The sequence below is a fragment of the Chaetodon auriga genome, chromosome 11 (assembly GCF_051107435.1).
Source record: "Chaetodon auriga isolate fChaAug3 chromosome 11, fChaAug3.hap1, whole genome shotgun sequence".
Taxonomy (NCBI): Eukaryota; Metazoa; Chordata; class Actinopteri; order Chaetodontiformes; family Chaetodontidae; genus Chaetodon; species Chaetodon auriga.
In genome coordinates, this window is record NC_135084.1 from 20,014,958 (window position 1) to 20,028,025 (window position 13,068).

The 13,068-nt window shown below is 42.2% G+C and overlaps 1 protein-coding gene across 1 annotated transcript in view; it reads left to right on the top strand.

The window, feature by feature from the left end:
• The first annotated feature begins 643 nt into the window (after window positions 1-643).
• LOC143327831 (AT-rich interactive domain-containing protein 5B-like) overlaps window positions 644-13,068 on the top strand; it is a 73,865-nt gene continuing 61,440 nt past the window's right edge. The window contains exons 1-3 of the mRNA XM_076742366.1: window positions 644-723; window positions 1,053-1,307; window positions 11,330-11,564. Coding sequence (XP_076598481.1) covers window positions 703-723; window positions 1,053-1,307; window positions 11,330-11,564 — 511 coding nt within the window. The 5' untranslated portion in view covers window positions 644-702. The remainder of the gene's footprint in view (window positions 724-1,052; window positions 1,308-11,329; window positions 11,565-13,068) is intronic.

Consider the following 13,068-nt stretch of genomic DNA (forward strand, 5'->3'; position numbering starts at 1 on the left):
GCCAATTTTGTCTTTTCATGCTCGCCTCAAAATATACAAAGGCCATTATTTGAAGCATTAAAGCCAACCAGCGCGCCCGAGCCATAACGCATAGCAAGTTCCGCTCAAAGCAAAGCCGGCACCTCACGGGTCCCACATTGCCTTTTGAGGAATCATTTGATAGCCCTATTAACTTTCATGTAACATTGTTTCTTGAAGGCATCCACAGCAAGCGCCTCAGTGTCATTACTGTGAGAAATGTGCTTTCATACTGAACGTCTTTTACAGAAGTCCTGGAAGGCACACGCTCTTAAAAAAGCCCATAAACACAGAAAATCCGCATAAATTAAGCCGTTTCTGGCAGATTAATGTGCCCAAACGATGTTTTCTATGTTTATTTACAACTGCTACTCACTGATGGTTGAAAATTCCTGATATGTTTATAGTTGTATGTTAATATTTTGTCCAAACTCGCGATTACGCTTAATATAAATTCCTCAAAAAATCGCTATGGCTGATTTACATCAATAAATAAAACGGCAGACTTGCACAATATTTCTCACATCGTATTTACCACAAAAGACATTTTTCCACCGCCCTTTATCGAGTATTACGCGATGTTTTAAACTCTACAGAAATATGTCCCTTGCAGGACCTTCGGCAATCCATTCAAGCCAGCAAGTTTGGAGAGCGTGTTGAGTTTAATCAATTCATAACGTCGAGATGGAGCCGAACTCACTGAAGGTAACGTTTGTTATCAACCGCCGATTTATTTTATTTTCGCATTGCGCTAATCGCCACCTTCAGTAAGGCGTACTCACGTGCCTAATCCACAAAACTTTGACACATTGCATTTAATATGAGCACATCTGTGTCATATGTTGAACATCTAAAAATAGTTACATGGTACTAATTGTGTGGAGAAAACTGAGCTATCCTAATGTGATATTTGCCAACCGTGCGTAATTACGCAGGGATGTTTGAATTGTTTGTGTCCACTTGGCGACGATTTGCTTACCAAATGAGTTGATAAGCCATGCATTAATTTCTCCATTTGTGTTTTTCCTCTACAGTGGGTGGGCTCGTCTTGCGGTTTACATGGACCATATATATTCTACAAAGCCTTTAAATTTAACCGGGACGGCAAACCGAGGATTCTGTCTCTCGGAGACTTTTTCTTCGTCAGATGTAAACCGGAGGATCCTATTTGCATAGCGGAGCTTCAGCTGCTCTGGGAAGAAAGAACAAGCAAGCAACTTTTATCAAGCTCCAAACTTTATTTTCTACCCGAGGATACTCCCCAGGGACGGACAGTCACCCATGGAGAGGTAGGAATATTAATCGCATGGTGAATAATGAGAAGCGATCGCTGTTTCCTCCGTGTTTGTTCTACGTTGTCAGCGAGCATTTTTATTAAACGGCATCTTTACTGCATTAAGAGCTGGCGGTGGATGTGCAGTCTCCGGTGGCAGGCATTCTGAAACGCATGTATTGATACTGACAATGATGTATCCGAGTGGTAAAAGGGTTGACCTACAGCAGTGTTTGTTCCCTAGTTTTACTTTAGCCTATTTGCCTATTGTGGTGTCAACTGCTGAATGTGCACTTGTCCAGCTGCGCTCAATAAGGCTGCCGCTGCGCTCTATGGGGTTAATTGTGTTATAAAGGGGGAAAATCCGCAAGAATCCTGTGCCTGGGCTCTGTCATTTCATTTCTTGGTAAAGCGTGTCAAATACTGACATTTGGGCGGAAATTGCGAAACGGCAATGAATGCATAGGGTCAACTTGGCTCAGATCGCTCGGTGCGATAGTTATTAGATATTTTGTAATGCTGCCTGATGTTGAAAGAGGCAGAGCGAGTCATAAAGCGTGGCGGAGCAAAGCCAGCTCTGACACGTTTTAACTACTCTCCAAGCTTTGCATAATTTTCCATGTGGACATTTCCATCCTCAGCAATGTGATGTTGTCATCTCACATCGGAGGCAGCACTTTAAAACGCCTCTGTGTTACATTACGCCGTCGTTGGCAGAGAAAAGCAATAGTTATGATTGACTGTGGCCATATGTGGCGCATGTGATCCGGTTACATCGCTGCACTGAATGGCGTTACTCTGATATTGGGGAGTTTTTCTCACCGGCTACAAAACAAATGATGTGTTTCCTGAGCCAGCGACAACAGCACTTTAATTACTACTCTGTGCTTTTGATCACTTGCGGCTGGATGGAAATTATTCTCTGCTGCTGTTATATTGTTTATAGGGAAGGACAAAGCCGTGTTTGTACTCGACTCTTCCGCTGATGGTTTACTTACATTCTTTCCTCTTGAGTAATAGAGTGGCTATCACATTTCCCTTTCATGAGAAAGGTGGCTATTTATGGCCCGCCGCTTAGACAAGCTATCATCTTTGTGGCAAAATTCTTCTATGAACGGATATCATCTCCTGAAGCCCCTTCGCTTTAGCCTTTAACACGCTGCAATTATTTAGTAATTACTTTGAGTGCATGCATCGCCGATTCTGAGGCCACACTTGCGCAACAACACACCAGCTCCGCCCCTTTCCCAAAGACTTATTTGCATTGCAAAGTGCTTACATTCCAGTCCATTGGGTATATCTGGAAAATATTACATTAACTACTCGAAGCTGCCAAAGCAAATCAAATTTAAAGGAATTGGGGACATAAAGCAAAACACAGACTGATACAGTTGGTGTGCAGTCTGTGTGTTTGATAAGCAAAATCATAAAACCAGTTTCCCTGCATGAATTATGCAGCAACTTGCATCACAGCACACAATCTTGCGAGCAGCAGAAACAGATACACTTGCTTTGAAGTTGCAGTCTGATTATAGAATAAACCAGACGATGAAATAATATAATTTGGGGATGATATGTCTGTGTAGGTGCCTGCAGGCTGACCTCAATTAAAGGGCTTGTCAAACCTCCTGCTCTCAGCAAATCGGACTACTTACTGTATATTACACACTGGAAATTGCCCTGACAACTTCAAGTCAGTTTATGACCTTCACTGAGCCCATTCAGATTCTCGCTGACTTTGCCCCATAACACTAATCTGCACTGCATGAGTCAGCTAGGAGCGCTTACAGATGCAGTCCATAATCCAAAAAACAAACAGGAAGGGTAAACCAGCCTCACAAAGTGCTGTGATATTAACAGTCTTTGGCTGTTAAGTTCTGCGCCTGAGTGATGTATGTGTGAAAAGATTATTTGTCTTCAAAATGCAAACATTAGCAAAGAGTTCATTTTTAGCTGCACGGGGAAGTGGAGTTTACAAAGCTCGCATTAGTCATGTTTTTTCTTCTGACAGATTAATGGCTGTGGAGTTGCACTGAACTGCAGAACTGTAGTAGACTGGCTGAAAATCAGGCGTTCAAATTAGCCCAGTGACTCATGCAGATATGAACTTGATAACATCCAGCTCTCAGGAAGTGTGCTACGTATATTCACAAATGAGCACAGGCAGCATCGCGAGGTAAAGCCACAACTTACTGTCATTGAGGCTCATGACATTTATTCTTAGATCGTGTTACGTTTACTCTCACATGTTTTCACACGGCATAAAACAGACACAGCGTTGGACATTTGACATGTAAACAGCTAGTGCTGCGCTGGCTCCCTCTCTCTGTGAGATCACACCTCATTTCTTTGCAGATAGCTATTATTTTAAGCCTGAAGCCAATATTCTCCAAATACCAAGAGGCACGACTCTTTCAAGACATCAGAACAGCCGTATATTGAACTAGCTCAGTGAAATTGGATTACTGATTCACTTGTGTTCTCAGCGCCGAGCTATGATGTAATTTCCTGGTTATTTCTCAGGTATTTGTTTGCTCTCAGCCTCTCCTGCGCTGTGTTTTGCCGTGTTTTGCTGCGCTGTGCAGCGACAAGAGGAACCAACCCATGACCTACTGTGCTTGTTTTTCTTCTGTCACAGGGTTGGAGGTCAATTCCTTTTAAACGCAGCCAGTTTTAAATCCAGTCAGCTTTGGCTGGAAATAGAAATCATGATTCACTGAATAAACCTACCTCTCGGCGCCCGTGTTTGCTTAATAGTTGATAAACAGATCCAGAGAAAATTTATTAATCTATTTATTCTGAGTTAATTATTAAGTCCATATGTGGAGGAAGCTCCATTTTTCATTGCATCTCAGCCTGACAAGCAGTGTTTACCCCCACCAGTTGAGCTGTGCTTGCTCTTTAAACAGGCTTTGTGTCGAGTTGCTCACCCATTATGACAAACCCTCTATTGGGGCCTCTGCTCTATTTGTCTGCCTGCAAACTGCCACCGACTAAACAGTCACATGTGTTTTAAAACTCATTGAGTGACACATTATTTCTTCTCACTCCAACTGGCCTGCGTCTCCTGCTGGTACTGCTCACCGGCTCTAATACTTTCTGTTTTTGGACTCAGGAGCGAGAGCTGTTGTACAGTGTGTGTAGATAACAGCTCACCCCCACACAACACCCACTTATTGTATACTCTGCTACAGGCGGTTAATTGCTTATGCTTATCTTATTCTATATATCCCACTTTAGTGCAAATACAGCAAGGCGCTCTTAATGGGAATTCACGACCGCTGAGAATTTTTCTGGATCATGTTATATTAATGTGCTATTATCATCACCTCTGATTTCATCTGACCTCTGTTCTCCTCTATTCTGTCCCTCTAGCTGACAAGGCTTTGGCACACACGCACGCACGCACGCACGCACGCACTCACACACACACACACACACACACACAGACACACATGCACTGACAGGCTGGGGACTGCAGCAGTAGGCCAGTATTGATTGCTGTGGAAAACACTTTGGCATGCATCCAGGGCCATTTCTTCAGTACATGGCAGTAGTCCATGCATGTGTTTCAGTGCTTGGAAAGCCAGCTTGTAGGGAAATTAGATTGTATTCATTTGCTGCTTCTTTGATTTTTCCTAAGGGAAAAACCCTGAATGGGTAATTCAGGCATCTGGGATGCTAGTTGAATTAAGTGTAAGTGGCTTAGATATGCGACCAGCATTTTGATGGATAAGGTCGTTGTGCTGAATGACTGGAGTGTAAATGTGATATGGCAGATTTTTACAGTGATCTTTTTAGAACATCCATACTGCTGCCTTGTCTTGGCCAGTCTGTGCATTATACCAAATCTCCCCATTCACACAACAATGGCAGGAATTTAGTGGTGGAGGGGAAGGGGGGGGGGGGGGGGGTCTTTTAGTGTGCATGTGTGGTGTGCGCGCATGTGCGCCTCCTCCTGCCGCAGAACAAGTCATTAACTCTGAACACTGCCCTCCAGTGAATTCCTCACCATTGCTGAAATAGCATGTAAATTATTACCAGCTTTTTAGGATAGTGTAATTTAAAACCTTTAAAATGGAATACCCTGGACTTCAAAGGCTATAAAAAAACTCCTGCTAACATTTCCCATTGGTTTAGGGGTTGTCATTCTGGTCCTTCACAATCTTCTGAATCTTTTCACCAAACTATTTTGTGTCTTTAATGATATGTTACAGCAGCGTCTGGTTTGTCAACACACAAGGGTTCTTTTGGTGCTCTTTAGCTGAGTTTTTTTCCACTTTGTCATTGACTAACCACTTGAACAGGCAAACATTTGCCTTGATGCATGACTCCAGTGCCCCCAGCTACAGTGGATCGTTATTATAACCTTTGAGGAGAATGCAGCCACAGATGAGAAGCTCTTGCTTAATACTCCAGCCAATATTTTTCATTCTTAACAGCGGTTTTCTTAGATGGAGCATCTGGAATCATCACGCATTTTGTCTCTTTTGTCTGTGTGTGCATTTGCCAAAATACAAAGAGTACAAAGATGCAGTGATTCGAGGGAGCTGACACAGCTTTTTTGTGGTGTCACCTTACATGATGGATGCCTCACCCACTGTCAGAGAGGCTTTGAAATCTCCTGTTATCTCGCTATTTTTCTCTGTCGTTATAACAGCGAAAGAATGCTAAGTTCATATATCACCCCGGCTCATGTAAGAGCAATCTCTTAATGGAGTCGGTGAATAAAAGATGAGTTCAGCACCCCGCAGATATTACAGCAACTTTTATGCATATGAATAAACTGCATGCATTAAGTGGCAGGACATTATGTACAATAACTCTCACCTTTTAACTGTTGTACCTTGAACTCTTTCTGGTCTTGACGCTGTCTCAGAAAACATATTCTAATTCAATTGTCCCTGGCTTACTCCCCAGAGCTCCTTTTTAATTCCCAGATAAGTTTGTTTTGGGACACTGAAGCCAAGGTCAGTCATGGGGAGGGGAGATAGATAATGAAGTCATATTGTGTTTCATACCTTCGTTCTCTCTCTCTCCTTCTTCTTCTTCTCCTGCTCGCTCTGCCTCTCTGTCTCCTCATTGTCCATGTCACCATGTCCATTACTCAATTACTAATCTCCTTTGGCCTCAGGAATTCCAGTGCTGACCTCTCTGAGGCAGCAGGCTGAAACCTTCCCAGCATGACAGGAGTACTGTGTATGAGTGTGTGTGTATGTGTGTGTACCCACAGTATGGAAAGACACCCACCCACTGGGCGCATACACCCCTTGACTCCCAAGCTGAAAGTCCTGTCCGAGCGATGAGACGCTCCGCCGCAGAACGCTGACAGTCAGGAATGTCTCCCTCACTGTTGCATGGATTTCTCGCAGGGAATTGTTCAGAGCGATATGGAATATTTCAGGGTGCATTGTTTTCTAATTGGATCACCGAATATAGAATTGGGAATGTCTCTTATGTGCTGTTTTGCCACCAGTACACCGCCGCATCCATACTAAATTGAATGATATGGATTTTAGTGAGTTTAATTTCAATGAGATTGCTGGAGTCATGGGTTGCTGGAACAGAGTTATCTACAGTTTCACAGCAGAAGTCTGCTTTTTTTTCCCCCACTTTCAGTCCATTATGTGCAGTCATAGCAATAAATTCACTCAGTAATGTTTTTGGAGATATCGTGCTGCTGCAGTAATAACATGAATTATTGATAGAAGGACGGAGACGGAATGTAACATTCAGCTGTTAATGTGCTATCTTGCATTTTAACTCAATCATAAAATGAGCAGTTAGAGAGTATGTGCGTTTATTGACATACCTAAGGTAAAATTATAGTAGTACATTAAGACATTGGGTGGAGGCTCCAGTGTCTAAATGCTCTTAATGCATGTGTGGAGGAAGTGTCACTGAAACGGCACCAGGCTGTTTGGTATGTTGCTGATGTGGAGTGTCACCTCTTGGCTGTGGGCTTGCAGTCCTCTGACCTATATTATCAAGTGGCCTGCTGGCTGTGTCTGCCGCTTTGCTGAACTATCAGCTGCCTAACTCGAAATGACAGGACAGTGTGGCTGGGCGGCATTTACAGAAGAGCAAGTTTCTAAAGCACATCTTCGAAATGGGAAATCCAGGTAGTGAGCAGAAGCACCTGTGCAAAGCTGACGGATGCCGCCGCATTGATTAATCTCGGTAGAGCGCTGAAACAATTAGTCGATTAATTGGCTTGACAGGGAAGGAATCGACAACAATTTTAGTAATAGATGAATCGTTTGAAGCCATTAAGCAAAAATGTAGGACTGCAGTTAATGATTAGTTTGATTATCAATCAGTCTGCCAATTGCTTTCTAGATTCACTGATTGGTTTATTGAATACAAGAAAATTGAACAGAAAGAATTTGAATGAATCTCTTTCGGTTCATTCTTGCCCAGTTTTCTAACGATAGACTGAAAATAAAATGAATTTCCAGATTACACAGTGATGGGAACAGTCACTGGCTGCAGACCGTCATTGTTGAAAGAAATTCTTCTGCTTTTTTTTTTTTTTTTGTTTCCATAGTGCAAGGCTGGCGTAATGCTGTTGTGATCATTTCTCAATAATTGGCTGTTGGCTGGTTCTCAGAAACCGCCTTTCATGGAAACGCAGCACATTTCTTAAATCTACAGTATTTGCCTAAACATTTCTCAATCAAATATCATGACTTATGCAAACCACAAGCCTGCATTCAGCTTCCTGACTGCGTGTGCTGCATCACACAGCAGTTCGCAGACTTCAGCCGGCGTAGAGTTGGCTGGCAAAGTTAAAATGAAAAAGGAATGGATGTAGCCTGCTTTGGCTCCGTTCATAGACTGATTATATTCTGGACTGTGTTGACAGCTGCTGAATTGCTCTCACCTGTTGTGTTTTGCTCTCAGGCCGAACAAGTCCCCAAACAGGATCTGTTGACACTCACACAAGGCACCATGTCATTCAGCTGATTGATATAGAGCGAATGGCAGTGTGTTTTTTAAGGTCTGCCGTTGCTGTGTGTGTGTGTGCTCCGGTGCGCTATCGAATGACTTGAAGTATTGCTGTTTGACTCATACATCAGCAGCAGAACATCCAGTGCATTATTTTTGTTTTGAATGGACTCAAGTGAAATATTTCATGGTTTTGTTCCTCTGTGTGCTGTCAGTAGATCGCATCACAGTACAGTAGCTAATTCTGTAGAGATACAGTACAATGTGGTTTTTGGCTGCAGGCTGAATGCTATTTACTGTTGCTCTACATTATTCAAATGGCCTGCTTTTCTGAAGGCAGAAACAGCAGTCAGTTTTTCATTGCATGGAAAGCCGGTTACAACCACCCGCCACCACTTGACAGCTGAAGACAGCTCATTATAAGAAGACCGAAAACCCATGTTTGATGTTTCTACTTAGTGAGGGAGGCACAGCTATATCAAGCTATCCCTCGCAGGCTTTTCCTTTATAAGGAAATACTGTCTCCAACTGGTTGGGATTTGATATGCCTGTAGTTGCAGATGATGTGAGAACTGAATATGGGTAATTGTATAGACAGAGCACTCGGAGAGAATCTGAAACGCTGAAACGACGTGTGTTTGTTTTTAGAATGCGGTGATAAAGTGAGAGGAACACTTTGAAATAATCCATTAAAACACAGGAAATGCAGATTAAAAAACTTGACATTTTAAGCTTCACAAAGGAAGGATTTACTGGGTTTGGACTGATTTTATAGGTATAGCCTTTATTGCGCCCAACCTCTCGACATTCAGACGTACAATGCTGAACATGTCAATATAGAGTAAACGAATGTTATTTTAATGTCGGTAATACACAGGCTCTTTGAGGGGAAATGTGTGCTGTCAGACAGATGCCTGGTAAATTGGAGATAACCAAGGTAAACATCAGAGACCTACTCAGAGTGTCTGCGTTTCTGCCTGTACACATCTGTCCTCCAGATTTCCCCCGTTTCTGTAATAGCCATCTTCCAGCACACCACTCCGCTCTGTTGGTAACAAACACTTCAGCCATTAGCCCTTCAAATGGAAACACATTTAACCATCTCTGCTTCCTCCACTCTCCATTGGACTTGAAGTTATTCGAGTATGAGAGTTATTAAAAGGGGTTGAGTCAACATTTGGAAAAAAAAAAAAGCAGGTTGAAGCACATACTGGAGAGAGAGAGCAAATCTTATTAGGTGAGCCAACAGTATGTATACAAAAGCACCACAGCTTTATTCAGCTTACCTCAGTGTCAGCCATGCACGTCGCAGCTATAGATTTACATTTATGGTTTCCTGACAATGTCACATTAGTTTTATTGTGTGCCAGGGAGCCCACTGGCTCACAGCTGTCTCCTGTTCCTTCATTACGCTCTCACTATAACAAGTTACATTTGTGGAGCTTGTCTACACTTTGAAGGTGTAATCCAAGCCACCGAGCGTGACGCATAAAATCTCAACATTCGTGGCGAATATCAGGAGCTGGACTTCCTAAATGCAAATCAAAAAAAAGTTTGAAACATCCACGTCCTCACTGACATTGATTTAACTGCTGGCATAAATTCAACCCTGCAATCATCCACATCATCCATATTCATGGTGCCGTAATTTACTTACATTAATGTGCATCCACAGCCGTAATGCTACTTGACACACATACCAATTTAGTTGATAAATAAGGACGATCTGTTGTTTGTCTCGTTTCCTCTACGAGCTCTGACTCTGATTCTGATCTTTGTCCTTAATTTAATCCTTTTATTATGATCATCTTATTCTGCTTATCATTGATGGAATGTAACCTAGTACCTTTACTCACGTACAGTTGTTATGTGCATATTCGAGGTACTTGAACTCTACATGAGTATTTCCATTGGATTCATATGCAAACAAACTTTGTTTATTGACTGCGGTTTCACAAAGTGTTCCAGAGCCCATGTAATCATTTCCTTTATGCAATCATGTGTTCACAAAGTGGTGAACCTCGCTCCATCCTCGCTTGTAAACGAGTCAGGAGGATTTTTCGAGGATGCCCCTTTCATACCCAATCATGATACTCTCACCTGTTTACCTGTGGAATGTTCCAAACAGGTGTTTTTGGAGCATTCCACAACTTTTCCAGTCTTTAGTGGCTCCTGTCTCAACTTGAAACCAAATTCAGAATAAGCAGATATTTCCAAAAAACCAACCAACGCTGATGAGGTCAAACGTTAAATCTGTTGACTTTGTGCTGCTTTTGATTGCGTTTAAAAGGATCAGGAGGTTATCACATTCATTTATGTTTTACACAGCGTTGTTTTACACAACTTTTATGGAGGCAAAGTTGTAAACTTGGCTCCAAACTACAACATTAAAATGCTCTTACATGTATTTTTTTTTTACAGAATACTGTAAAAGCTACAGTAATCCAACACTCTGAAAGGAGCTATTCTGCATAATGAGTACTTTTGATATTTTAAATACATTTTGCTGATATTATGCCAGTACTCTTACTAAACCTTTGAATTCAGGACTTTTACTTGTAAGGGAGTATTTTTAGTCTGTGGTATTTCTGCTTTTAGTCAAGTAAAGGATCTGAATGCTTCCCTCACCACTGTTATTTACTGTGTGGATATATGAGAAACACACATAAAACAAATCCAAGTCCAAGTTTCATGCTTCACAAAAGAACTATAATTGTAAACAAAACTACTTATTAAGAGCCACTAAAGGGGTGAATTTATGGAGCAGTAGCAGTGAGGAACTGAAAATGTCGCACACTTTCTAAGTTTGTTTTAGTCTAAAAATAATTTGATGGACAAACATAAAAATGGATGATTAGAATGGCATTTCGGTATTGCTTTGTTTATTTGTTGTTTGTGCAGTTAGTTATGGAGCAAAACAGTTCTCAGTTTCAACATGCCACTCATTGCATACCTCAGCAAAACCGTATCAAGCAGAGCCATAAAATTGTGGCACAAGTAAACGATCCATGACCTTGACACAGTCGCATTTACATAACTTCCTTTATGTGCTTCTGATTGTAATTGTGATTCTGCCCTGCTTCCTTTCAGCATGAGGTAATTGCAGTGTCTGAGAAGGTGATTGTGCGGCTGGAGGACCTGGTGAAGTGGACTGTACCAGACTTCTCAGGATGGGCCCACTGTCTGAAGGCCGAGCCTCTCAAACAGTCTGTGCTCCGGGAGCTGGGGACCAACGGGAGGCGGGAGGCCCTCCACCGCTACCGAGAGAGCACCCTGACCAGTGGACTCAACTTCAAGGATGTCCAGAGGGAGAGGGCGCAGCTAGGTGAGCGCCAGCAGAAACCTCGGTTTCTTTTAGTCTCACTTTCAGGTTATTTTGAAAGTATTCCTTCATTTCTAAAGGTTATTGTGGCACTTCCAATTTCTCTGGGGCTGCTGTTGAATGTTTATGTATTTGTGTCCTGTCTGCACCATAAATCAGCTTATGTTTATTGTCCTTTTGGTTGGTTTAACAAGTGTTGTCTTGACTGGAGTAATTCATCAGTATGTAGTTGGAGTTCCTCCTGATATAATGAGCTGAGAATCACACTAATAGAGGCATGCTAGAGGTAATGGCAGCGTGTTTGCCAAAGCATTACCATCCTACAGTAGAACAGCTCTGTTTTGCGAGCGTGACAACAACAAAGGCAACATCGCAGCATCACATAATTCAGCTAATGTCTTTAAATAATTGAGTCACATCAAACTGCAGTCCAGAGCACCAGTGACACCTTCTTATCCCTCAGTTCAGATCATAATTGGCTGTGTATCTCAGGAGCTTTAGGGATCATTGCTGTGTGTGTCTGAATGGCTTTTGGGCATATTCATCATGTACACGGTGCCATTAAGTGTCAGTGATTGTTTGATTCTTGCACGGGGCTCTTGGGGTCTCACTACGGCATTACCCATGAATCAGTCCCAACATAAAGATGGCTGTCTCTGTCGATGACTCATCCGATGCAAATAGGAAACTGGCGTTTGAGCCTAATAATCAGCAAGAACATAATGTTCCCTTTGAAGCTGTTTCCCATTTATTTGCCTCTCTCTCGCATGGCTGTGATGTAATGCCTAATGCTGATTATAATGGTATAATGTAGCTTAGCAAACATGCTAAAAATACCATCTCAATTACAGTGCGTCTTGTCAGGTTATAAGTATGTATCCTGGTGATATAAGCCGGAATTTATTATCCTCTATTAATTCATTTTTAATAATCATTTCATCCCTAAAGCCTACGTGGAAGTGAAACTGCTATAGGCTTAAAAGCACGGGGCATTTTTCTGTAGAAAATAATGGTTTATTGATGACTCTTGTTCTGTTTTCTGCTCAAGATCTTCCAGGAATGCTGTAATGCCCTTGATTACTCGACTTTGCTCCAATCTCATACACAGAAAGGACAAGAGGATCGATAATGGATGCTTTGTTGTTATTCCAGTAATCAATATAGTTTGATCGCACTTCTGTGTGTGTGTGTCTGTGTGATTGCTTGTTTTCATAATCAGACGTGTCAGCCTGCTTCTTGAATGATATGATCTTCCATATCATGGCTCTCTATAAATGTGCTGTATCGTCCAGATTTTATAGATTTATCCGTTGTCTGTGTAATAACCTGGCGATGACGCTATTGTTACTGAGGGGTTGTGTGTGTGAATAAGTGTGCGTGTGTGTGTTGCTAATGAGCAGCGCTGCCGTTAATGACTCCATCAGGCTGTTTCTAAATGCACTTGTCACTCCGATGGGACACTCTGCCAGAGAATCTGCCCACTCAGCAGAACGGGCTCAGACTCTGG